We start from the raw sequence: 27,416 nt of genomic DNA, 5'->3' as shown, positions 1-27,416 counted from the left end.
TAGAATATATTACCTGCTGGAAAAAAAGAAAAAATGGAATCTAAGGAAACAAGTATTCTAACATTCCTAAATATATGAAAAACAACCACCTTGGTTTAGTGCCCATCAACTGATGATTGGATAAAGAAGATATGGTATATATATATATATACAATGGAATACTACTCAGCCATAAAAAGCGATAAACTTGTCCCATTCACAACAACATGTATGGACCTTGAGGGCATTATGTTAAGTGAAATAAGCCAGATAGAGAAAGACAAATTCTGTATGACTCCACTCATAGGTGGAAGTTAGAGACAAAGAGAACTGATTGGTGGTTACCAGGGGAAAGGGGGGGTGGGGGGATGGCACAAAGGGTGAAGTGGTGCACCTACAACATGACTAACAATAATGTACAATTGAAATTTCACAAGGTTGTAAACTATCATAATCTTAATAAAAAGTTAAAAAAAAAACAGCTTGGTTTGGTGCTAGTTCTCAAACCACTGTTGCTGGCCTTCCTCGGGACTCAGTTGAGGATGGAGGTGAAATGCATACAGGTTAAGAAGGCAAAAAGAAGAAATTTGGAAGACACTGCTGGGACCTGAGGTGCATCCACATGGGAGAGTGGTCAGCAAAGCCAATTTGATGAATATGTACTCTAAAATTGAGTATGGTGCTAGTCCTGAAATGGTTTGGAATTGTATCCGATGCACAGATTAAATGTCACCACATGAATAATTCTAATTATGGCTGTCAACCAAAATGGAGGCTAATTCAAACACAATTTTTAATTTCCCAAACGAAAATCAACAGTTTAAGCCAGTGACTGGCAATCTACAGCCTGAGGGCCAAATCCAGCCCTCCGCCTGTTTGTGTAAATAAAGTTTTATTGGATTACAGCCAGGCTCATTTGTGTGCATACAGCCTAGGGCTACTTTTGCACTTGAAGAGCAGAGCTGAGTAGCTGTGACAGAGGCTGTGTGGTCTGCAAAGCCTAAAATATTTACTTACTATCTGGCCCTTTACAGCAAATGTTTGCTGACCTCTGATTTAAATGATCATGACTTGATTTAAGGAGAGGGTGACACCTGACGAAAGTATCGGTAAGGATGGGAACAGTGACCGATCAAATAGTAAGGTTCCTCCAAATAGGAAGGAGATCAACACACGCACATTTGACATAATTTCTTTGACAAACTTTTTGATAGAAATTATAATTATTTAAAATACATACATATTCAAATAACTGAACAAGAACTTTTTCTCCCTGATGCAATCACTTTATTATTAGAGCAAGAGAACAGATGGCGTCTTAGTATTTAGCCCCAAAGAGGTCACACCTGAAAGGGTGAAGAAGCACAGGGTGACCATCTCTCATCTGCTGGTGCTTGAAGCAAAGTGGGAGTCGCTGTCTGTCTTCCAGATGTCCACCTCCTCATTTCAGTAGCTGCAGACTCGCTGGCCATGTAAGATAAGCTGGGAAGCAAGGGACGACACATAATCTTTCTGCTCCTAGAATGATTGTTCTAGTTCTTTCTGGGGAAGGGTTGTTGGTTGGTTGTTTGTTCTGAGAAATGGTGATTGGCTCAGTCATGATTGCTATCAAGTTTGTGTGCTGTTGGCATATCAGGCACTTGCTGACTAGAAAAGTTTTATGTGACAAGTTCATGTTCTTCTGGCGCCAGGTGGAAGACAGACCTCCAAGTTGAGTTCCCACTATTCTATACGCTCAGAATCTCGAAATCTTCCTCCAGGTCAAACTCCTCTAGTTGTTCAGTAGAATCAATGAATTCTATCAGAATACAGAAATGAGAAAGAAGAACAGCTTGACACGTAGGTTGAAGGGGTCAATAATACATTACTCAGTAGTTAAGACTGTGTATCTTTTCATTGCTTTGCTAAAGAAAAGCTTATGTGGAGGAGACTTACAGATAGGACCACTGCCAAGTATTAGAAATTCTCTATAAAGAATCAAAATAACTGGATTAGTTACATAGTCCTATTCACAGTGATGAGGATGAAGCTCTGTTAAGACCTCTGAGGCATCTTTTGAATCACCCATCATCTCTGATTTGTTACTCTGAACCAGACGATGAAAAAAATTCTAGTCCTTTTGATTTTATATGGAACCTTTGCACTGAGCTCATTTTCTGCTGCTCTTTGAAATGGGTAAATATCAGTGCATCAGAGGATTACAATAATCAGAAGCACCATTCCTTCATTAATTCAGCTGAGTAGAAATTTTATATTCCACAGAAAGCATGAGCCACAATTGCTTCTGTCTCATAAAAAACTGCTATGCATGGGTCTGCTGTCCGGAGAGCCAGTGAACAACAGCTTACCTGCCCCAGTGGTTGTCACTTCTGGCTTAGCTGGAGGAATAAAGGGAGGCCAGTGCGATGGATGTTTCTGAACTAATTCAAACATCCTTAAATTTTCCTTTAGAATTTCCTGAGGAGACATAAAAATAGTTATAAACACTGCAGAGTCACTACATTTCTGTCCAATTGGAAATCTATGACCCCAAACCCTAAGAGGGTAGCCTGGTTGCTGAAAGGTGAAAGTAAAGACCTGGCAAATACATCCATCCTCTACTTGGCCCATCTGAAGACCTAGCCCTCTTCAATTCTAGATACTGTTGGCCAGGAAGGAAGGACACTGGAGGGAGTATCTTATGGAAGGCCAGTACTCACTGCCCATACGCCATCATGAGGTTCAAGTCATATACCAGTTGCACGGGGCCAGCTCTATTTACGAGTGAGATGTTCCTGAAGTGTTGGCTCCAAAGAAATGTTGGTTAATCAAATTAAATCTGCCCCAAGAGAATATTGGTACATAATGGCATGGTTTCAGTTTTAGTCCCACACTTATAGTATATGTCCTAATCTCAATGACATAGTCTTATCAGAAAATTTTCATTCTAACTTTAAATGTGATATAAATACAGTTTTGCTACATTCTGAAAGGTAAGCATTGCCTTTGGAAAATAATTCTCCATTATGTCTCAGCTAATTTTTAACTGGGGTTTCAGGTTCGGCTAGGGACATTAGTGTTAATTATCTGTTCACTTGTGAAAAAAAATCTTCCCTCCTTACATTTACAAGAGGCTCTGGGCTCCCATTTCTCCAATCTCTTTGTTTTGCAGATAGGAGAAAACATCCTGTCTCCTGCCACCCCATCCAGGGCTCTTGAAACGACTCCCTATGACCTCCCTTCACTCTCTCAATAAGCGTTTATCAGTGTCTCCCACATATTTGGCATGTGTTAGAAGCTGAGGACAAGGCAGGCAGATACAAAGATTGTAAGCCAGCAAAACAATAACTACCCTTTTACATAAAATACCAAGAACAAAGAATAACTCGCTTTAGTATTTACACACATTTCTGCAAATTGTGTTTTCTATAAGTGGCAGCATGCCTATATTTTATATACATAAGACAGTTAATAGAAAGACAAGCCCTCTAAACCATAACGGAATACATTACATAAACTGTAAATGGCCCACTATACTAATAGAAAAGTAGTTTAGTTTCTCAATCATCTCAGTGTTACGTGCAGAGTAAGAAAGAATTTATGCTGAGCTATATGAAATTAGCATTTTTAAGTTAACAGTGTAATATTAGTTGAGTATTTCATATGACTTGTAGCTTAATGAGATGAAACAGTAAGTAAATGAAAATATTGCTCACTTGACAAACAAAGCATATTCCAAACAAAAGTTTTTCTTTCATTCTCCCAAAGTTATGCACAATTCCCCATATCTGAGTTTCTTTCTCTTGCAATAAAGTCCTATCAGGCTAGGTTTATTTTACCATAAAAAACAATCTTGAAAAGGAGTCATATTGAATAATTTTCATTTTTTAAGACTAAGAAAAACATACATCTTTACCTTCTGAACAAGGCTACACCAGCTATCAAAGTCTTTTTCTTCTTTGCAGAAAAATCCCTTGGGGGAAAGCAAAAGAACACAACTTAGCACTGGTCAGGGGCACCGAGGCAGGCCCGCTGTATTGCAAGATGGCCCAGAGTTAGGACGTGGGCCACTCTCTTGGGATGTGTCTTTGGCAATAAGAAGGAAGACTGCCTGGGCTTCTCACCCTCCTAGCTCACTACCTCCCCTGGACACACACATCTACTCATTTTCTCTCTTGTTCTCTCCCTGTCCCCTTTTTCTCTATCCCTGTCCCTCCCTGTCCTTCTCCCCTTATACTGTGAGACAGAGTAACTTGAAGACCAATCTCCAAGTTGTGGGGTTAATTCCATTACATTCAGTGCACAAATATACATATCTACAAAGAATAGTCCATTAAACCAGCAAACAAAAGTCAAATAGTACTCCTAGCTGGAGGCAATACTTAATAAGGTGGCTTTGACCTTAAGGAATTTCTATTAGAATAAAGAGAACCATGAGCCATTTCCCTCCTCCTCAGAGCCATCCTACAGCAGTGAAAGAATGGTTCAAAACAAGAGGAGGACTCTGTCAGCTCTTGGTCACTGGTGCTCTGACAATCAGGTTAAACTGGAAGAGAGGATGCAGACAGGCCTCAGAAGCACTGGCTACTTCACAGGCAGCTGCCCCTTCAATGTGTTGAGACAGCAGTCATACTTCCAAGGGGGAAACCCTGCAACTTCCTGGATTGTGTGTTCAGAGAAATGGGCACTGTCCACCCAGGAGGTCTTGCCCCCTTACCCCTCCCTAGCTAAGTCCCACCTTATTCCCTGTGCCTATGTGGCAATAATTAGAGGGCAAGAAAGAAAAGGGGGACAGATGGTAACACTAACAATTACTAACATTTATAGAATGCTTACAAGGTGCCAGGCACTGTGCTAGGTGCCTTACGCACAGTACACCTCACACAACTCTACAAGGAAGGAACCTTTGCTTTGCTCATTTTAGGGATGAGGAGACTGAAGCTCAGAATAGTTAAGGGACCGCTCCCACCAAGTCCATGGTCAGTAAGTGGCTGGGCCTGGATTCCAACTAAAGCAGTCTGGCTTCAGGGTCCATTCATTCCCCACTACACTATCCTACCGCTCATGGGGGTGGTAAGTGAATATACTCTTGCCACTCTACCTAGCAACCTGGATAACTCCCAGGGAACCAATCTGTAACAGGGTGGCATATCTCTCGGCCCACCCAACCTTCAGATACCCACCAATGCTACAGAAGGATCCAAGTTCAGAATGTTCATTCGCTGCGGGGATTGCAGACAATGGAAAGTCTGGTCATCAACTGTTCCGTTCTCTTCAGTGTCAACAAAAGTCTGGGTTGTGTGAGGGTCCAGGAAAATGAGCTCATCACCTGTTTTGAACGAGACATGCATAAGCTTTGAAAAACTACTGGCCCAGGACCCGCTGCTGTCCTTGAGGGGAGGCGCTCTGGTTTTCCTAACCCCTCCCTTGGTGACTATGAGAATGAGATGACAGAAAGCCTGAAGTAGGGTGAGCATGCTTGAAGGAAGCCACCCGCACCGAAATCCAATCATTCAATGAGAAGACTTGCCCTAGCATTTACACCTCCTCAAAGCCCAACTCCAAAAATAGAAAGTGACAGGTTGGGGAAAAGGCGGGAATGAGAGACCACAGATGACATGGCAGGCTCTGTGAGCAGCAGTAGCAAAGAGGTGGCAGGTAGAATCACCAAGTCTTGAGTCCAGATGCCACTAGGGAGCTTCCTGCCTCTTTCAACATTGGCAAGCATCTCGCTCCAGACCATTGGTTCTTAGACCTATGGTCAGAGAGCACGTTTGGTAAGGAAAAAGGCCTTGGCCTCTGGAAGAAATGGGAATGCTGACTCTGCTAGGGATGACATACCAGGGAGCTGACTTCTGATCTTGACTAGCTAGTAAGTTAGTCATTGTTAGCAAGTTAGTAATTCCTGTCAGAAAGCACCGCCTCGGCCACGTTAACATCAGTATGGATACACCTCACTGGGAAAACCCACTTTGGGGTGATCGATCTTTACAAATGAGAGAAAAGCCATGTTTCATTAAATTGAAGAAGTTTAGCCCAATAATGACCTGGGAGGAGTTTAGGATAATGAAATCTCTACTTTTATCTGATATTCAAAGGGCTGAGAGTCCCTCTAATGTTCATCACTGGCATGCTGAGGAGGCAAAAGTACCTACGGGGGCACCCCAACCTCACTGTCCAGGGCTGAGGACCATCTGGGCCTCTGTGTTCTAGATTGGGTAAGGCAACCAAAGAGAGACCTACCTCAGGCAGGAGGATGGAGCAGGAGGGATGCCCCAAAGACCCTCCCTGGAATGGCATCCAGGATTGTGCTGGACACATCTAAGTGCTTCTGTTGGCAAAAAATGTGTTTCTGATGTCTGATGAAAAGCTTAACTTGTCTGTATCACAGACCTAGAACAAACTACTTAACTCACTCTATCTTAATTTTCTTGTTTTTAAACTGGGGTCTTTGGGCTGTTCCAGTTACCTCACAGGGTGTTATGAGAACAAGAAGATTTCACCTCTGTGAAATGCTTAAAACACAATACAAAAACAAGGTGGTTATAGAAGTATCCTGCTTAGACTCAAAAGTATTTCCCTACAAATATATGTCTAAGAGTATTTGGAAAACAATTACCCATATGACTCACTTTATGAAAGTCAAGGTACATATTCCCCCAGATCACAGGTGGGTGAGGTCAGTTATATGAAAAAAGCCTCAAGTCACAAAGAAGAGCAGCAACCCGGATGTTTAGAAGGAAGGCTGCCTAAGACCACAGAAAGGTAAGAGGAAAAGGAAGTTGTGTACCAGCAAAGAGAAACCCAAAGCAGGCTTAGAACCGAGCATTCTGTCAGAGTGTTTCAAGTCAAGGTGCTGGGAATAATAACAGCATCCTCTCTGGCTCTGGCCCTTTCCCATGGGTGTGTGTGTGTGTGTGTGTGTGTGTGTGTAGTGGAGTTTTACAGGCTGCCCCGTTTATGAGAATACTTAAAAAAGATATACTAGAAGAGCTAAAAAGTCCTAGAATTGATGCGGGGGCGAACCCAACGTCTTGAATGAGGCCTGAGGAGAAGAGACAGGCTGGTCAACCATCTGCAGACATGGGACTCACGCTGCAGATCTCCAGGTGGCAACCTCCACCAAAGCGCAGGGGACAAACATCTCCTCTCTAAGCAGGAAAAATGTGACAGCCAGAGTCTTACCCTGGCCACAGTCTCCAACACCAAGAGCTTCTCCCAGCTTCCCACCAGCCCAGAGGACACTCAAGAAGAAATGTGGCAGGGCAGGTGGGGATGGCCAAACTGGGATCGAATCCTGGCTTTGCTACTTTATATTTGGGTGACCTTTGAGGAAACAACCTCTCTAAATGTTAGTTTCACTAGGTGTAAATACAAATAAGGATCTCTACCTCACAGAGGGGTTGTGATAACTATATCTATCTATATCTCTATATGACTATCTATATCTCTATATCTATCTATATGAGTATATCTGTTATTTATCTCTATCAATATCTATAGACAGAGAGAGAGAGAGAGAGAGAGAGAGAGAGAGAGAGAGAGATTGAGAGAGAAAACTTTGCAGAATCCCTGGCACAGGGCAGCTGAGCAGAAAATGGCAGCTCTCATCCGTTCCCTCCCTTCAGACATTCTACCAATCTGGACCCCTGGACCTAATACAGCAAGGGGGTGAGTCAGAAAAGGGGAGCTGAGGGGACTTTGGAGCCTCATGTGAAGGTTGTTAAAACAAAGGACTTATGAAAGTTAACGGGCAAGTGGGCACTACGTGAACCTCGGTCTCGGGAACAGAGGATTGCCCACACCCCTTTCATAAGTAATCAAACTTCACAAAATCACCCTGACCCAGTGGCCTTGGGAAACAGGGCTATGCCAGCTTGGCAAATTCTCTCGGGATAACTTGGGATAAGGGAGGCCAGGAAGCCCAGGGATCACATATGCTATTCACTGAGATCCGTCCAAAATTATTTTCCAATCTGTTTCAACCTTGTCCTTAAGCACAAACAGTAGGAAACAGATTTTTGCAACATGTTTTTTGACAGGAACCCAAAAGCTTAGAAACAGAGGACATCTAAATTTACATAACTCCAAATACTGGATTTTGTACTTAGAAAAATAAAAGCCTCCACGGTTTCCACATTTTCCATCAAGCTGTAGTTCTTAGACTCAACCAATAGATGGCAGCATTAGAGGGAGCTGAGGCAACCTTGCAGAAAGGTCCGCCCCAAAGAGAGGAAGAAAGCGAGCGAAGGAAAGAGGAGTTGGGGTCAGGCAGGGTGGGGCCACCTTTTCTTGAGCGCGTACCACATGCCTGGCCCTCTGCTGAGTGCTCTACTGTGAGGTGACAGCATGGGGAGTCAAGTGTTAGCCCTATTTCCCATAAGAGGGACCTGAGACTGAAAGAGTTGTCCCCTTTTCCTGCAGTCACACAGCTAGCAAGTGGGAGACTGGCATACAAAGCCAGGTATGTCTGTTTCCACCCCACCTCACCTCCCAAAATCTCAGAGGAGGAGATGGGTGGGAGGGTGACCAAGTCCATCTCACCCTGTCCTCTGAACATCCCTCCTGCCATTTCCCATACCAGTGCTGCCTCTCCCTTGCCTATCTAAGGTTCTCCCTTGCAATCTAAGTTCAAAACTTCCTCAAAGCCCGGTTTCAGGACCACTCCACTCCTGCAAGAAGTACCAGATTTCCCAGCCGCATCACTCCCTTACCCGTGCTCTTTGGCACTAACCGGGTGTCTAGGACCTTGGTACTCAGAGCATGCTGTGTGCATCAGCAGCATCAGCACTACCTAGTTAGAAACGCAGAACCTCAGGTCCCACCTCAGACCTGCTGAACCTGCATTTTAATAGGCTCTCAAGGTGATTCGCGTGCACACTAAAGTTTGAGAAGCATTAGGCTAGCTCGCCTTGTGTGCCAAGGGCTTTAAATGTCTCTGGTCATAGCTAGTGAATAAAGTAGCTGGGTTTCCAGAGACATCAACCTAGGCAGAGAATGCCAGGCTGCTCATTAAGATCTGCATTAGAAGGTTAGTGGTTTTAAGGCTTAGCCCCCATTATCAGAAAAGGGATGCCTCTGTCTTTGCTTCCTCTAATTCCAGTCACGACTCTGAATAATGAGCCAGCAGGCCCAGCTATGTGGGCCTGAGAAGCCAGAGGATGGCTCCTAGCCTGAATGCCCAAGCCCCAGTAAGAGGGAGGTAGCAAGGCCAGGGGAGTGAAACCTCACTGCCCTGGGCCCCACAGGAAGGAGAGAGATATGCTGAAGCAATGCTATGACCTTGTAGTGGTCCAGAGGGAAAGCAGCTGTGGAACCATCTTATCAAGAGGCAAGGAAGTGGACGCATTGAAAGGGGATCTGCTCTCTGTCAGGCACACACAAGTGTTACTCTCCATAGATAGGCCGGAGACAGAATGAGCTGACCAGAGGCCACAACACCTCCAGGCTGGATGAGGGCCCCCTAACTGGAATTGCCTGGTTTCCCGTGCAAACCTTCTGCCCACCCTCCCCTAGCCCACGATGACTTACTTGTGATGCCTCTTTTCTTACCTAAGAATCCTATGAAATAATAGGCGTTATTTGGTTTTCCTCCTAATGCCCCTAAAGACTGTGGCATCTTAAAACACTCCTGGAGGGAAAGAGAATGCAAGATTCTCAACTCACTTGTGGACTGCTGCTCACGGATCTCCGTGCTCATATGGCAGTGTGATGGGCAGGCAGCAATGGGCTCGGGAAAAGGTGCAACTTACTTTGAAAGCATCAACATAGACAGGATTGATTTGGTTTATGCCCAGGCGAAGGGGCACAATGAGCAGCAGGGGTTTCCAGGCTGGCCAGCCGGCAGAGGTACTCTTACTCCGGTTAGAAGCATTCAGAGAGCTGGGGGGGCTCTCACCAGCTGTGTCAGCACTCAAGGGAAGGATGCAGCACATTTTTTCTAGAAACAGAAGACAAGAGAGCTGGGTAAATAAGGGGTATCCAGCCCTAGGAGATGTGCCAAGGGCAAAACTAAGGGAGCCCTCACATGACACCCCTGCCCCGAAGGCCCTCCCCTTTGCCACCAGTGCCCAGCTCACCCCCACCTCCCACAGGAAGCCCAGGCCACTCCTCTAGCCCTCACTTCTCTTCCTTCTGGCAACTGAAGTCTCCCTTCCCTCCCGTCAGATATTATGCACTCACTGAGAGAATCTCATTTCTCAACTAGTCTGCAAGGGCCTTTGGGACAGGGACTGTCTTCTGGTTTCTCCAACCCCATGGCGCAGAGCACAGGGCTGGGCAAGGGGGAGGCCTGCACAGAAGACGTGTCGGTGCTTTAACTGATTATCCACACTTGGGCTGTCCTGCAGGGAAGGGGGTCTGGTACCTCACTGAGGAGCAGCAAAGATCCTCTAATTGTTTTCTCCCTTTCAGAAAGCTGAAAGGGAAGAGAAAAAAGGGTGCAGGGAATGCTTAACCGGAGTCCTGTGCTCCTCTAAGCTCCCCTACTCTGGTGGGGCAGGCCAGAGCGTGTGTGTGCATGCGTGTGTGTCGCCCCCGCTCTCTGAATGGTGAGGAAAAACCTCATCACCCACACCTGGGAAGATAAACAGACTGGGGACTCACTGATATCTTCAATGACCACTGTGTTATCCATTGAAACATAAACAGCCAAGGAATTCCATTCATCAAATAAAGCAAGTTTTCTGCAAAGCAACATACAACGAAGTCACATTTGGGGAAGATGGAAATATCAGCAGGAAGCAGAACAGTCTACAGCCAATGTTCCTGAAGCCACCGAATGCTGAGCCACAGGGAAGCCAGGGTTCGCGTCAACTCTGACTCCTCTGACTGAGCTCTGGAACATTCTGTGTCTAGGCACCTTGAGAAAGCCACAGTCACTGTTTCCAAACCTCTAAAGGAAGGCCCTGCTCTGTGGAAAAGTTGACCTCACAAAATGACGTTACTCCTGTTGGGCGAAAGAGAGAAGTTACCAGCGCAACTGCTCCTAAGAGATTTTGGTTTCCTTTCTTAAATAAAAGATAGTCTGACATACTGCTTTTTTCAATAAAAGGAAACTGTCACTAAAATATATATATATTTGTTAGGAGCATAGATACCACGGAGAATAAGCCCAGGATGATTTCTTGCACCCCTCCCCATGTGCACTGAGAATGCTGCTCAGGGAGCCCTTGGTTGCAGGCGGCCTCGCTGGGCCTTGCTGGGCAATAGTTGAAGAGACAGAGCACACTGAATTGCATGACTTCAGAGGAGATTAGAAAGAAAATCCCTTTAAAAGAGAGATTATCTGAGGTGTGAGTAAAGTACTATGCCAATTTCTCCCTTATCTTCTCCTCTCGCCAGTTTGAAAGGAGACATGTTTAACCCGGCTAGTCTGGGATCCTTGGGCAAAGCCCAGTCTCACTGGACAAAAGAAAAAACATCCCCTCCCAAACCAAAGTAGCTCCCAGGAAAAGGTTAATTACACTTTTATTTTATTCATTTTAATGTATTAACTTCCCCCAAAATAATAATAATAATATACTGCTGTTAATGATAACAATCATGATGAATCAGAACCCACTTAAATCCTTTAAAAATGTATATTTCCATTCATTTGTTGTCGGGAACCTCAAAATTTAGAAGAAAGAAGCAAATTCTGAGAGATGTCATTTAAAAACCAACTATTTCAAGCTGGATTTGGGGCTCAGCAGAGCCATTCTAATCTTTTACACTTTCTACCCTGGGTTCCTAGAGTGGTTCCCGAAATACTGCCAGATCCTCACTCAGTAAAGTCAGCGATGCCCCAAAATGCACTAAGGACTAAGGCAAGAAAGTGGTCTCAGAGAGTCTGCACTGTTAGCAAGGAGTAAAGCCAAGATACAGGTTTCACTTGGGTCCCTGGGAAATCCAGACTACTCCCCTCACAAGCACATTTCCAAAGCATTCTAGGTTGTTGAAGGTCGGCTAAGAATTGAAACAGTGCCCCATCTGTATTTTGAATGGAGCAGGTCCCGCCATCATGTGCCAGAGAGCCCAGGAATTGAAGTGGTGATCCTAAACGAAGGTAGATGATTTCAATCTTCTGATGCCTAAACCCAGCCCCAGATTCTGGCTGCCATTTTCATTCATTCATCTAAAATTTATTGAGCACTTTTTTTTTTTAAGGAAGATTAGCCCTGAGCTAACTGCTGCCAATCCTCCTCTTTTTGCTGAGGAAGACTGGCCCTGAGCTAACATCCGTGCCCATCTTCCTCTACTTTATATGTGGGATGCCTACCACAGCACAGCATGCCAAGCAGTGCCATGTCCGCACCCGGGATCTGAACCCGCGAACCCCGGGCCGCCAAGAAGCGGAACGTGCGAACTTAACCGCTGCGCCACCGGACCAGCCCCTATTGAGCACTTTTGTGTGCCAGCTAGTTTTATATGCTAGTGTTACAGTGTGACCAAGACAAATATAATCTCTGCTCTCACGGAGTTTTCATTCGAAGATAGGTTGTCAGGAAGGAGAGTGACAACAGGTGAGGTGCCTGCAAGTGTAGGTGCTCATGCCACTCACCTCATTCACTTCCAGAACATTGGTCCTGGCCCCTTCACCTCGCCTCTTGCTGTGGGAGGTGAATTCTGGGATTTAACAGAACAACTACAAAAGTACCATGCTGGGGTACCTGGAGTCTGCTAAGAGATAACAAACTGACTCCAAGACACCCTTGGGGTTTGTCTCCTTCCATAAGTGGTGAGTTCCTTGAGGCAAGGACTGTGTCTAGTTCATTTCTTTACACCCAGCACTTAGCACTGGAGAGGCACCTAGTAAATGTTGAATGAATGGGTTTTTTTGTACTACAGGAGTCCGTGTCTTGCCTAGGCTGGCTCAGCCTCCCCCACTTAGCATGAACCCTTTGGCTTCAAAGTGACCCTCATGTTGATGGCTCCCCAGCACATGAGCACCAATCTGCAAGGGGGGATGCTGAATGAGTCCTGAAGTGCCTCCACGTACACTGGTACCAATGACTATAACTCTGATATACCAAGACAGAGGCTCACACTTACACATTTCAAACAACTGACTGAGCAAAATGGTACAGGTGTCTGGTGGCTTAGCGGCAGGGGTGGCGTAGGGGGATGGCAAGAATAGTTAGACTGAGTTGGTGGAGAAGGGAGGCATAGGAGACAGCAGAATAAGGTGGATACCAGACTCTTACTTACTTTAACACCTGTGCAACTGTATTTGGTCCAAACCATTCGCCAATTGATTTCCCTTCTCCTACACCCATTTGTGCTGTTTTTATGTGGAAAAAAACAAACATGTTAGCAAAAGGTCTTCTAGCACACCACAAACTCCCAATTTTTTGCATAAATAATTAGCAGATGGACAACTTAGCGGGGCCACATATTAAGGCAGAGGACACGAGCAGCAAGTACAGCCATTGCCTTTAAACTATGATGTGACCTTACCCATTTGATGGATAGAGTAGCAACAGTCTTTTCTATCTAAGAAGCACTGTAGGATTCGTTGGTATTCTTTGGGTTGTTCTTTTTGTTTCTCCCAGTTCCAGTCTTTTTAGGGAAAAAATGAGTTTAAATCATTTTTATAACTGTTTATTACATCTCTGAACTCTTATTGTAACTACAAGGTTAGAATGAAAACAAAGAAACTACATCTAGAAGGTAAGAACAATCAAATTAGAACATTCCTAAGTATCTTTAATTTTGACAACAAAGACATCTGGAAACTGATTACTTTCAAAGGCTCAGTAGGTATAAAGCAAAAGCAAAAGAAGAAGTTTACCAGGGAATTGACTTCACCCAAGGGCTGGAGCTGGTTAAATATTACATGAAACAGTGTCACGAAGGGCTTTCTGGTCAGCTACTCAGTGAACAAGGGGTCACCACAAAACCTGGCAGTAGATCCATCTATCACCCAGACACCAGAGTGTCTCATCTCCACGTAGACAGCAACATCTTTGGTCCATATATTTTGGCAGCATTGCCCAAAAGAGTCTCATGGGGGGAAGTGCTATTCTTTTTTTTTTTTTTTAATAAAGTCTATGCTGTCAATTCTTTTTGGTGAGGAAGATTGGCTCTGAGCCAACATCTGTTGCCAATCTTCCTCTCTTTTTTTTCCTCCCCAAAGCCCCAGTACATAGTTGTATATCCTAGTTATAAATCCTTCTAGTTCTTCTATGTAGGTTGCTGCCACAGCATGGCTTGATGAGCAGTGCTAGGTCCACACTCAGGATCTGAACCGGTGAACCCTGGGCCGCCAAAGCGGAGCATGGAAACTTAACCACTACCCCACCAGGCCAGCCCCAGGGAAGTGCTATTCTGACACACAACAGTTCACAGGGAAGTAGACCCAATTTACAACCAAGGAAGTTTTTTTATTTTTTACATAACCTTTTCAAAATTCCGCACTGAGCTTTGGAAAAACAAGTATCTTTGCTATCAGGTGTTTAAGGTTTCCTGATGACCAAAACCAAAATAGTTAGATCTCTAGGGATCCCATCTGTGCCTTAGGCACAGCCCCCCAAACCCTACAGAGGTGACTTATCGCTTCCTGAGGCCAACTGCAAAAGCTCTCCGTAATCACCACACTGCACAGGACGCACTCCTCCCGTCCCTTGGCTCTAGGAACCCCGTCTAACGGGACAGAGTTCTGAGGCTTAGTTTGCTTCCAAGACATAACTTTCCCTCCCGAGGTTTTAGAGAGACTTTGAATTCACCACTGAAATATATTTGAAGCCAAAGGCCATTATCTCCAGAGTCTTCCATTCTCTTTGCTTCTAGTATTTCTGAAACCAAAGTTTTAAACATCGTATCCAACACAGTTTTCAGAGGGTGAACTGCATCCAACTTTTTTTCATCAGGTACAGAATTGTCCAAGTCTGGGGAAATCCTCATTAGCTGGCTGCTGAGTACCACTAAATATGGGCGGATGACAGTGATAAGTGAACACCCCACCTCACCTCTAAAATAACTGAATAGGAAACACTCCAAAATACCTCTTTACAAAATTACATCGTCTAATTCATCTTAGCTACAAGATCTATTTCCAAATTCTTCCTGCTACTTGCTTTTATATTAAAACAATTGAGACTGCTGACTGCGAGGGGTTTTTTCCCCAGTGGATTCCACAAAATCCATTTCCAGAAGAGTCATCTTGAAGTGTTTTATAAATGAGAAAAAGTTAAACAGTAAGAACGGATCTGCTCCAAGAAGTATGTGTACAAAAGAGAAATCGCTGGACGAGGAGTCAGAAGACCGGCACTCTATTCCCAAATCTATGCTTTCTTGCGGTTTGACCCTGTGCAAGTCACCTTACTTCCTGAGCTTCAGTTTCCTGATCTGTAAAACAGAAATTATGATACTACCCAGGGGAGTAGGTACATGATATCCTAAACCCTGAAAAGAAGGCATTAAGCCCTAAAACCTCCCCAGACCCTTCCCAAATCCTCCATGAGAACTGCAGTAGGATGCGTGACACTGCACAGTGGGGAAAAGGGAGTGACATTTCCATACCTCTGAATCTCAAGGAGCAACAGCCAATGAGTTCAGCAGCCCAATCTCATCAAGGTGTCCTTTCACTCCCTCATCCCCAAGTCAAATCGGACTTTCACCCAAGTGCTTGAGCTGGCATCTAGCCAAGGTCAGCCTACAGATGCCCATAGGGAAGCACGCACACGTCTTAAGAAAGCAACACTCAAGAGTCCCAACAATGATTACCGGAAGGTTCTTAATGAAGCAGCCTCCTGAGGAAGCTAATTTAAGGATTCCTTCATCATGGAATGGACACCCTCAGTGAACCCAAACCAAAATAGTGCCAGCCCCCTCATTAAGTACTTCCTTTAGGTCATTTACATCCTTCACAGGCAGATATTTTAAATGAGGTCAAGAAACAGACTTACCACCACACCCTTCTTCCTGCTCCCTTTGTTATCTGACCTGTTTAAGGACTCACTCAAACAATAGCGAAGATGGAAACTCTAAATGACACACCTGCCTCAAGGTTCGATTCTGTCCCAGGAAAATTACTCTGGCTTAGTGAGTCACGAGGAAATGCCAGCTGTTTCCTTCTCAGGAGAGGCTTTGTCTACTTGCCGGCCCCACCACCTGAGATTGCAGAGAGCACTTTAGGACCTGTGGCTCCGTTACTGAGTGTTCCAAAAGCTCAGCACCAACGCTAACCCACCAGCAGGAAGTGCAACTGCAGAGGTCTCTGAGGCAGGTTAGAGAACAGATTTAACTCACCCCTCCCCAAGTGTCTGCAGATAAGGGCTTGAGCCAGCATCATCTGTCCACAGCGTAGCATACATCCCCAGCCTGCATCTGATGAAGGGCCCGTTCCCCCTGTGGGCAAAATGGATGGGAATGAATATGAACTCCTTAAATTGCCTTTCCTGCAACTCAGCATATTTGTGGATCATACAAGACAGACAGACACACATACTCTGAAAAGAGAGGCAAGAGATATAGCCAGATATCAAACAGGGTTTGTTATAGGGTGGAACTTGCAAAGATAATGCTGAGTTAACCAAAATGGGCTCTATAGCCAAAGACAAATAAAGAAATGAACAAAACCTGCCCCCTACATTTTCTGCTTGGAGACTTCCAGGCAAGCGTGTAATTTTGGTAGATGACTGCCATGTATGACTACCAACACCTAGTCCATGCCATGTTATCATCTGCCTGACCAAACCTGGCTTTGCACAGCTCACTTCTCAGGGAAGCCAGTCTTACTTTAGTTAAGGAATAAATGCTACCAAAGGTAATCCTCAAAATGGTCAAAGGATCTGGAAGGCTCTTAACTGTTTCAAATATACATTATGAAGATCTGAACAGCAAGAAGGACAATGTAAAATAGAGGAAAGAGTCCTAGATTAGGCATCAGAAGACCAGTCTCTAGTTACCTAATCCAAGTCTCATCTATAGGCTGGGGACAACAGCACATACCCTGCCTGCTATCAGTGGCCACTGTAAGAATTAAATGAGAGAATATCTGTGAAAGTGTTCTACAATCCACTCAGGATGACGTCAACATTTGGTGTTATGAGTATGGTCATAATCAAAAACACTATTAATAAATTAGAAATGTACTACATCTTTAAAAGTCACAAAACCAGTTCATAAATGAAATAAGACAACAGGTTCCATTTTAAGAACACTTAATGTAGTGAAAATCCCATGTATGTGTCCAGGGTGAGCTCAATATCCTTTTTCAAGGTACCCATGAAATCAGATAACTTGGATGGCAGAGGAGACATTCTGCTTTCATTGCTTTCCTTTCCCAACATGGAAGCGGAAAAGTATGCTATAAGCATGATCTCACAAGACTAACTTTAAAGAGGGTCATCAACTTGTAAGACAAGTGGCCCAAGGTAACAGCCCCTTTCCTTTTGTTGTAGGGACTGAAGGAGTTGCTACAGCAAGATGGGGAGAATTGAGCCAACTTGTGAGCTGGAAAGGGAGTCCTTTGGCTCTTGCTAACGTTGGGATTACAGGCCAGATAAATATGGAAAAGATGCAAGGAAGCCCACATAAAGAAGAGATCACCTACTGCCAAAACATTGTCAGAGTTGAACTGCAAAGCTTTTCAAGCTTTGCAAAGATCTCTTCACCCAGAGAAAGTTAACAATTTAAAATCACTGAGTACTGAGGTTTGTTCTTTTGTTTTACTGCCTGTGGAGAGCAAAAAACATGTCTGTGTGGACTTCATTTTGGGCACTTATCAGAAAGGTTGACTTCACTCCAGTTATAAGGTCTAGTCCTGCATCAAAATTGGTCAGACAAGCTTCGTCTTAGGAGAAGAGCTTCCACCATTTGAGTTTAGTAATCTTTTCCTACAGGGCCATGACACTAGGAACAGACTACCCTACTTGCAAACATTTTACACATTTTCTCTGGAGCAAGCTTATTCACTCAGCTTATTGAACTCTCCGTTTTTTCTAGACAGCAGCTGGTACTCTAACAGCCTGGAATTAGTTCCAAGGAAATCTATCATAATTATCTCCCAGTAGTAATGTGTTTTCATGTCATAGGGGAAAAAAAAATCGAAGGAATTAGTTTCTTTCCTTCAAGGCACAATTGTCTTTAATAATCACGTAGCTCCACAAAGCAGTGGATTGTAATTTAATAGATACTACCCAAATTAAAAGTTTATTTGACTTTTTTCTTGCTCTCAGAAGTAAAAGAAATAATACTATCCACTGTCTGAACACCTGGAGGTGGGCTCCAGAGTATATTGACATTACACATTAATACTATGGAACCATATGTGATGAGGTACTTTGGCAATGAAACTTTGGATAAAGTGTAAGACTTAAGTACCCCCCTAAATCAAATTCTTTGCCATAGTGAGCTGTTGATTCTGAGGTTTCTGTGAAGTCACTGATAACCTCAGGCAAACTATCTACAAGGAAGAAAGCACAGTACAACAAATGATATACCTACCAATTGGTGAAAATTTCCTTCTGTATGTAAACCATAGACGAGCACTTATATCAGACAACAGCTTAGATTTTTCTGTAATTAAATGTGAAATCATAATTAAATCACTATATCCCATCTAAAGATATCTGCCTTTGATTTCTGAGCCAGCAGCAAACTCATTTTCAGATAACCAGTCAATTCCATTGTTATGGGGCTAGGGAAATTCATAGGCAATCCAATCTCCTTTTAGCTAAATAATTTCAGTATTTCCCCCCACCTATGTTTTCACCCACTGGCTGGTACAATGATGCTGGGTGGTTCCTGTCCCCTTCTTCTTCCTTTTTTTTTTTTTTTAAAGATTAGCCCCTGAGCTTACATCTGTTGCCAATCTTCTTATTTTCTTCTTCTTCTTCTCCCCAAAGCCCCCCAGTACATAGTTGTATACTCTAGTTGTAGGTCCTTCTAGTTCTGCTATGTGGGATGCCGCCTCAACATGGCTTGATGAGTGGTGCCAGGTCTGCGCCAAGGATTTGAACTGCTGAAACCCTAGGCCGCCCAAGCGGAGCACGCGAACTTAACCACTGGGCGATGGGGCTGGCGCCCCTGTCTCCTTACTGAGCTCCATGGCCCTGGCAGGTACTAACACTGGGGTCATGGCCAAAAGACCAGGACTAGGAAAAGCAAGGATCCTGAATAAGCCACTAACAAAGCAATCAGCCCCTGCTTCTCATCAGTACCCACTGTCCGTTATCAAAAACTAGGGAGGGTGTGTGTGCATGTGTGCACACATGTATGTTTAACTAAAAAGGAGATGCTAAGTAATTGTGCAAGAAATTTATCAATACTACCTAGTGCAACTGGCATTGCTAATCTAAATGAATGTGTAACATCACAAATGCTTTTATATCTTTTTTCACAGCATGCTTTCTTTTATTTTATGACATAAATTTACTTCGATGGCCACAAATAAATGGCTTCCACATTTCTATCTGTACCTAGATGTGGTTCTTTCTCTCTTAGTCTTATCTCTCCCCTTTCTCAACAACACATCCACATTTCTGTGCTGCATAGAACTTGTAACCATTGCACTTTAAAAGAAGAAAAGGGAATTCAATTTTAGCCAATAGTTTCTATTTTCTCACCTGTCTTTCCTTAGAACAAATCAGAAATTTGAGCTATCTGGATTTTCCCTCCCCTTGATGTCCCCAGTGCCTAGCATACTATGGGAAGCAGATGTAAAATGGTTATGAGTACGACTCCGGGAGTCATACTCTGCCTAGGTTTGAACCCTCACTCTGCTACTTATCAATTGTGTGGCCTTATCACTTAACCTCTCTGACCTTCAGTTTCCTCATCTGTCAAACGGGGAGAATAATAGGATCTAGTTCATAGAGTTGTGAGTATTCAACAAGATAATACATGGAAAGTGCTTAGATGGTACAATACACAGTAAGCCTGTGATAAATGTTAGCTGTTATTATATACCCCTCCTCTCAAATGTTCACACTACTCACTTCTTCCTCTGATATGCTCTACACCTTTCAGCTTGCCTAGATACTAGAAAGGCTGGAGGAAGTTGTGTGGACATTTGAACAATAATTTCACTTTGAAAGGCTATTCCCAACTTAACATTTGAATATGGGCATATTTGGCAACCTCAGGAGTCTTGTTGTCATGGAATGCAGAACTAGAAGAGATCATCTCCAGTCCCCTTCATTGTAGTACTGGTGAAAAGAGTTAAAATCCAGACAGAGAAAGGGTCTTATCTAAGGTAGGAGAAGAATCTGAATACAGAAAGTCTCCTAATTGCCAGCCCAGGGCTTCCTCTACTGTTCAGGATTCTCCAATCAAAATGATGAAGCCAGACTCAGGAAGAGCTAGAAGCTGCTAACTTCCTCTCCTGCCTTTTTATCAGCTCCTTCCTGTCCATGCTAGGGCCTCCAAAGAGGGTCTTTCCTCAGACAGATACAAAAACCAGAGCTGCCTCCCTCCAAGATCAGGCTTGATCCAGGCGCTAGGTCCTCAGCAGTTTCAGGTTAAAGGTCTTTCCCAATCTCTAAGAGTAAGGGTATGTACAGGAGAAAAACTCAAGCCTCCTCCCCATCTAGCTGCAGTGGCTAAAAGTTTTATACAAAATCAGAATAAACTGAGACAGTGCTACAGTCAGCAAAAGATCTAAAACTATAAGACTTCTCAGCATCTGATATTGTTTCTGGCAGCCATGGGCTGTTTTAGAAGTCCCCTGGGTGGCAGCGTTTTTAATCTAGACAGAAGAAGACATGAGAGGAATGAGATGTAGTCCAGTCATCAAAGACTAGATACTGGTTAGAGATACTAGGAATGGGTCTATGTTTTTTTAAACCGGAGGCTTATAGAAGTCTGGGGTTCTCTTTTGAGGAAAAGAATAACAATATATGACTTTTGTAAATTGTAAAAATACCTATGACCATATGAACATGCTGCTAAGGCCTCTCAGGGCCTTGGAGGGGACCTGTACAAGCAAGAGGCCCGAGGCTTAAACTCTCTTGGCTATAAGGTAAATCCACCTGGAAGTAGCATTTATAATTATCAAGGTAACGCCCTGCCAACCCAAGGAGGGAAAAAGGATAGGACCTTAACCTCAGGCACCCATCTCATTTAGGTTTCCATAGACAAATAACTACCAAACCTTACCCGTTTTAAGGAGATGCTGTTTCCCCAAGATCCATACCAGCTCATCGGTATCTGGAAATTCTTCTAGGTAGTCAGTAAAAATAGTAATCTGGTTTTCATACTTGGATAAAACTGAAAGAAAAGGAAAGAAACTTAAGCAAAATTTAATAGAGGGGGCTTGCTTCTGTGGTATAATGATTATTATTACCTTTGTCCTGAAGGTGAAAGGTCATTGGCTCGAATCTAATGGAAGCAAATCCTTTTCCTTGAGGAACAAAGACACTCACAAGGCCTCAGGATGCTTTAGTAGAGGGATTTCTTCTTGACCACTTATTTTGAACTTCCCTTTCTCTTGGTCCCATTTGGCACCATCTCTGAATAATTATTTGGTCACAGTTATTTCAAAACCTTTTTTTCATGGGGTTTTCTTTGTAAACAGCCACTTATCTAGCTTCTCCTAGCGTAAGAGTGTCGAGGTGCTACAATAATACTTGTATACCTAACTCTTGCCCACATCACAGGGAAATTGGTGAGGTTTCTCGTGGCCAGTGGCTTGGAAGGGGCTATGACAAGCTGGAAAGATTATACAACTGTGAAAATGTAATATTTTAGCTGGAAGACCAGATGTCTTAATGATACTTTTGTCATTTGATTCACACATCACTTCTACAAAGAAGGATCTTGAAGCTGGCGATAAATATAACTTGTTCTTGGGATTCACAAATGACTATGGTTATCTCTCAAGATAAAGCAACCAAACAAAATATAATTAAATCTAATAAGTTCACAGGCCACCCTCTCAGAACTCATGACTATGTAATGTGGGATGAGTTAAAATTCACTTTTGTACCACCTGTGGGGAAAGGGTCTGCTAAGAGTCAAGACTGACTTATGAAGGGGTCCTATATCAAAAGTTCTCTTTAAGTAATTTTCTGAGGGAAAGAATAGTGTAGGTGGTAAATAAGTTTCCCAGCCAACCCACAAAAGCCTATTTTAATGTGTAACTAGAAAAATCAAATTGATTTTTCATAGTTTATGGTGCTATTTCTACGAGAACCGTATTTCAAGTTCAAAGCTAAGATACCAAACACACACCTCCTCTCAACTCTGGGAGGCTCCCCATCTCCTACCGGGAGGGGCGCTCAGAGAGAGCAGGGACCCTTTTCTGCAGCTACAAGGAGCCACAGGGACTCTCCCAAAGCAGTCCCTCAGAGCCCCGTGGGGATTCTTTCCTGTAAAAACGGCATTGTGCGATATGTTTAACTAACTTGAAAGGACAAATTGTTTTCTTTTGGCTTTGTTTTTCTAAGGTAGGAGCATGCTGTTTTCATAGAAATAAATGTTCCTAAATAAAAATGAGTCGTATCTGGTCACGAAAACAGGTTCACCTGCTCAAAATATTTGCTTGGAGGTTGAAGTTACTTGGATAATTTGTACAAGTTGAACTTAGAATTTGTTTGAAGTTATAATTTTAGAAACACAGTTATCCAGGGACACTGCCTTTCTTGAAACATTACAGAAGCCCAATTTTTCAGGGGGTTAAGTAGCCTTTCTCCTCAACATGTTTAAATCATTAAGGTTATAGTCCCAGCAGTATTTCAAACCTAAAGAAGTTAGAAACAAGACAGCCATTTTGTTCCCCAGCGAAAACTCATCACTGTTGAATCTGCCAGGGAGCCTGTGCCGTCTTAGCCTTTCTGCCACTGGCCCCAGCCCCTGGCCTGTGCCCAGGAAATACCAGGCTAAAAATGATCACCCAGGTCAGGCCATCCTCAGGAGGTGGTGGACTGAGGTGGCGTAAATCACACTGTGTACCTTCCCACCCTACTCTCTCCCCTCACAGGCGGGAGAAATCAGGTTAAAATGAACATCCAGTGTAGCCTAGAAAAAGAAGTCAGAAAGGAAGTAGCTTGAGAGGAGTGCGGGAAAGGGGCAGTCTCTCTGGCATTCCCCGGGAGGGGTGAGGAAGGGTGGCACTGGATGAATGTACAGCATGTATGCATATAAGCCTCGAGTCTTTTTTTAGTAGTCGCTAAAAAAACCATTTCTCTATCGCCAACCCAGTCTCAGTGAGTCATTGCCCAGCAATCTGGTCAAATTAGTAGTCCCTTAAAGCCTGTGAGAGCTGCGCTGCTTCAGTTAGGATGGCTTTGACCAAAATGGAAGCCAAAGAGTTTTCCTCTTGTTCTTCAGCCCCTCTCAGGCCAGCAAGAAGGTCATTATAGTCTCTTTTCTTCCTGATTCTCCTCTTAGAAGACAGACTCCCAGAATACAGTGTGTCAGCCCATAGCCAGTTCAAGCCAAAGCGACATGGATGAAACAAATGAAAGCCAGAACAGAAGATGAGATTAACAGAAGCAAAGACCAGTAACATGGGGAGAGTATACACAAAGGGGTTGGGAGAGCAAAGAGGAACAGGTCTTCCACAAGGAGAATTCAGAGAGGAAGAAGCAATCTGGCACGTGGTTGAGCTGCAGAAGTGAAATCGCATTTCCAACAGAATCATTTCTAACAGCAAACCTTTTATGAAATTTTTGCATAAACTACTTTTGTCTTGCCTTAAAATTAACAACTCAAACATCAGCCCCCTGAGTTCCCTGTCCTTTCAACCTGTTTAAAGAGATAAAGACTATACAGGCAGAGCAACAAATATCGCAGCTTGGTGGACCAAGAATCAGCTTCTACAAGGTCTGATGGACAACGAACTTCACCCTGCTCCATTTTACTTTAATAATAATTATTGCACTGAAGTCTCTGCTGGGTTAGCTTAGTGGTCAGCTGATAAGTGAACAAAGATTTCCTCAAACTCCTGGAACCAGAAAGTCTCCCAGTCTTGGCCAAAGGGCTCTGTGTACATGCTGGGGCATGCCTTCTACGCTCAGTCAGGCAGTTGATAACTCTGCCTTAGTCTTCCCTTTCTGTTTGTGCACAGCTCAAGATCAGCCAAAGTGAGAGTTTAGGGCCTTCTCAGGTCTTGCCTGGGAATGCACACAGCCCTAAGCATGCACGTGGCCTTTTAGATTCCCAGGAAAATGCCCAAACTTTTCAAAGCCCCAGCGGACACGTTATTCCCCAGCTTTTCCTTTTAAGTTTTCTGGTTATCTACTGCCTCAGGCAGCTATGAAGTTAATCGATTACCTCTAATGGTTTTCAAACATTCCTGGGGAAAGGTTTTCTGCAGCTCTGAGTCAGGGCAAATAAATACAGTCTTACAAGTGGAGTCTTCTGGGGAATCACTAGACAGATCAAATAATGACAATTCTCCAGAAATGAGGATTTATAGGAGCTCTAACGCCTTTCTGTGTCCTCTATGGGCTGCCAGGCTGCTGGCTTTCCCTGTGATTGCAGCCTGTGAATTCTCAAGGCTACTGCAGGGCCTGAGAGCAAGGAATGTGCATAGAGCAAGTGAAAACACACAAAGTTCACTATTCTTATCAAAATGCAGTTGTTTTTCATGAATAAATACTTCCCAGATTGTTGAAAGCCTTTGGTTAATTTCCAGAGTTCTGAAAAAATTGATTCTGACCATTTTTGCCAGTTTTTTCATTGCTATTATGGATAAAATTTTCAGAGGTCCTCACTCGGCCATTTTTGCTGATGTCTTATTTTAAAAATATGCTTTCCGGGGCTGGCCCTGTGACTGAGTGGTTAAGCTCGCGCGCTCCGCTGCAGGCGGCCCAGTGTTTTGGTGGTTCGAATCCTGGGTGCTGACGTGGCACTGCTCATCAAACCACGCTGAGGCAGCGTCCCACATGCCACAACTAGAAGGACCCACAAAGAAGAATATACAACTACATACTGGGGGGCTTTGGGGAGAAAAAGGAAAAAAATAAAATCTTTAAAAATTTTTTTTAAAAATCAATAAATAAAATAAAAATGCTCCCCTTTGTCTAAAAAAAAAAAATATGCTTTCCAGCAGCTGGACCGGTGGCGCAGTGGTTAAGTGCAAATGTTCTGCTTTGGCGGCCTGGGAATCGCAGTTCAAATCCCAGGTGAGGACATGGCACCGCTTGGCAGACCATGCTGTCATAGGCGTCCCACATATAAAGTAGAGGAGGATGGGCATGGATGTTAGCTCAGGGCCAGTCTTCCTCAGCAAAAAGAGGAGGATTGGCAGCATTTAGCTCAGGGTTAATCTTCCTCAAAAAAAAAATTTTAAAACTATATATATATATATATGCTTTCCAGGGGCCGGCCCGATGCGTAGTGGTTAGGTTCACACGCTCCACTTTGGTGGCCCAGGGTTTGCGGATTCGGATCCCTGGTGTGGACATACGCACCACTCATCAAGACATGCTGTGGTGGCGTCCCATGTACAAAATGGAGGATGGCTACAGATGTTAGCTCAGAGCCAATCTCCCTCACCAAAAAAAAAAAAAAAGCTTTCCAGTGATTGACTATATTTCTAAGGGTTATTTTGTAAAATTGCAGGTAAATGAAAAAAATCACTTTGAACAACAAATTTTCTGATAGGGCTTAACAAAGACACTTGTCCATCAAGACCCCTAGATTCTGTAAAGGGTTGTGCCTCACAAACAACACAAACTCTCTAAAGTGAAATCAAAAGGTCATAGAATCTCAGGGCCAGAAGGGGGCCTGAGATACCATAGCATATCATCCTTGTAGGTCACCTGATTCCAAAAGCATGCCAGGATACTGCTAGTTCTCAAACAGCCTTCTCAGCAATACATACATATTTAACATACTGTCAGGTCACAGCTTCAAAAACATAAGAAAACATCCATGGAAGACAGGCATGGTAAGGGCTGAATATTCATTAATATATTCATTCCATAAAGTTTTACAGAGTACCTACTATGTGCTAAGCACAGAAGATAAAATATCACTGAAATGTAGCCTCCATCCTCCAAAAGCTTTTAATCTAGTGGAGAGGACAGGCCTGGAAACAACTAACAACAATAAGTACTATAAGAAAGGAAAGTGATATGGAAAGCAACAAATGATTAATTCCTACTGGGAGCGAATGGGCCTTCCACAACCTAGAAAAGGCAGCATCAAAGCTGAGTCTTAATGGAAATAAGATATCAGTAGGAAGGGGGGAAGGGAGGAAGTTCCTAGTTGAGGGAACACCGAAAGGATTTGGCAAGCAACTAAGTATGGAGTAGGGCTGGGGAGAGTGAGAGAGAGAGAGTCAAAAATAACTTGCAGTTTTCAAGTGTGGGTGACGAAATGGTAACAGGAAAACATGGTGGGGGTAGGGAGATAATAAGCTTGGCCTAGCCAGAATATGTTGGACTCATGGGTTTGGGTGACAAAGGAAGGAGAAGTTAAAAAAAAGTAAAGAGAAAGTCAACCTGTACAGACATTGTAAAGAAGGGCATGGTAGATGGCAGGTTGATTAGCAGAGTCTAGGAAGGCAGGAGGAATTCAGAAGAACAAAGCTCAGCTCAAAATGTGCCTTCACTCCCTTCCTCCTGGGTCCACTTACTGTCCTGGTCTTCCCAGCCTCTGCTTGCCTGTGCACAGGCCCTGCCCCATGTGCATTTCTCTTCTTCTCAGTGCCCTGCTTTTCTGACAACCAAGAACTTAGAGAATAGAGAACTGGACAATAATTCTTAGCATTTCAAGGGGGATTTTCATGTTCAAAATAGCAAGTTTCCTTGAATTTATTCAGCAGGTCACACTCTAGAGATGCTGGGCTGTCAAATAACGTGAAAAACATGAATGATTTCTCTACAGACCAGTATAAACTCTGACACCTTAAGAGAACACTGTCATTTTTGGACTTACACTAGGGAATCCTAACCAAATGGTTATCATTCAGCTAAACTTAATGATTTTATGAGATTCTATTGAACTGACTAGTATTGCTGGAGGTGGAGCCCCAGGGGCTGCACCTGACAAATTTCAGGGCAAGTCAGCAAAGGGATAACTAGGCCAGTTGGCAAGGGACCATTGTTGAGTGATAAGACCTTTTGATTTTTCAGTTAGAAAAATTAATTGGGCCATGCATAACTTGGCCCTACAAAATACATTTCTTAGAGATTGAGTCAATTCATCCTACTGACAATGGTGGTAAGAATCAAATGTAATGCAAAATTGGACTCCTTGTTTTCCTTTAAAGTGATGCTTTTGAAAATCCTATAGCCTTTTTAAGTATTTTGTTGTTGTTGTTTTTACTTAGGGACAAATTATTGCTCACTGTCTGATGACTGAAATGCATTTGAACACGTCCATGATGAAATGAGATTCCATGCACAAACTGGTCAAGAATGCACCTAACACATAGACCACTACACCTCTTTTTGCTGCCTCTTTTTGCTTTTGATAAGGTAACTCTGCTCTTTTTGGAGAGATGCACTTTTCAGAAAACTAAAAAGATGCCACTTTTGTAAAGGTTATCTTTGTTGATAAGGCATACATAGAGGGTAGCAAGC

General features: G+C 43.5%; 1 protein-coding gene across 9 annotated transcripts in view; it reads right to left on the bottom strand.

Moving 5' to 3' along the window:
* Positions 1 to 1,243: 1,243 nt before the first annotated feature.
* The window catches only part of ATG4A (autophagy related 4A cysteine peptidase), a 55,916-nt gene continuing 29,743 nt past the window's right edge, over positions 1,244 to 27,416 (bottom strand). For 2 of the 9 annotated variants that reach the window (XM_070603827.1, XM_070603826.1), the window contains exons 3-14: positions 21,040 to 21,150; positions 18,388 to 18,459; positions 16,189 to 16,287; positions 13,396 to 13,497; positions 13,147 to 13,219; positions 10,564 to 10,643; positions 9,711 to 9,898; positions 9,511 to 9,589; positions 5,142 to 5,287; positions 3,875 to 3,931; positions 2,328 to 2,436; positions 1,244 to 1,777 (exon numbers count right to left, since the gene is read on the bottom strand). In XM_070603827.1, the coding sequence (XP_070459928.1) occupies positions 1,707 to 1,777; positions 2,328 to 2,436; positions 3,875 to 3,931; positions 5,142 to 5,287; positions 9,511 to 9,589; positions 9,711 to 9,898; positions 10,564 to 10,643; positions 13,147 to 13,219; positions 13,396 to 13,497; positions 16,189 to 16,287; positions 18,388 to 18,459; positions 21,040 to 21,150 (1,187 nt within the window). In that variant the 3' untranslated portion in view covers positions 1,244 to 1,706. Of the gene's footprint in view, positions 1,778 to 2,327; positions 2,437 to 2,678; positions 2,798 to 3,874; positions 3,932 to 5,141; positions 5,288 to 9,510; positions 9,590 to 9,710; positions 9,899 to 10,563; positions 10,644 to 13,146; positions 13,220 to 13,395; positions 13,498 to 15,936; positions 16,040 to 16,188; positions 16,288 to 18,387; positions 18,460 to 21,039; positions 21,151 to 21,226; positions 21,397 to 27,416 lie in introns of those variants that run through there. The other 7 variants (XM_070603829.1, XM_070603830.1, XR_011535830.1 and 4 more) reach the window with 6 other exon arrangements.

Source organism: Equus przewalskii, chromosome X, assembly GCF_037783145.1.
Source record: "Equus przewalskii isolate Varuska chromosome X, EquPr2, whole genome shotgun sequence".
Taxonomy (NCBI): domain Eukaryota; kingdom Metazoa; phylum Chordata; class Mammalia; order Perissodactyla; family Equidae; genus Equus; species Equus przewalskii.
This window is presented reverse-complemented; position numbering and strand designations above follow the sequence as displayed.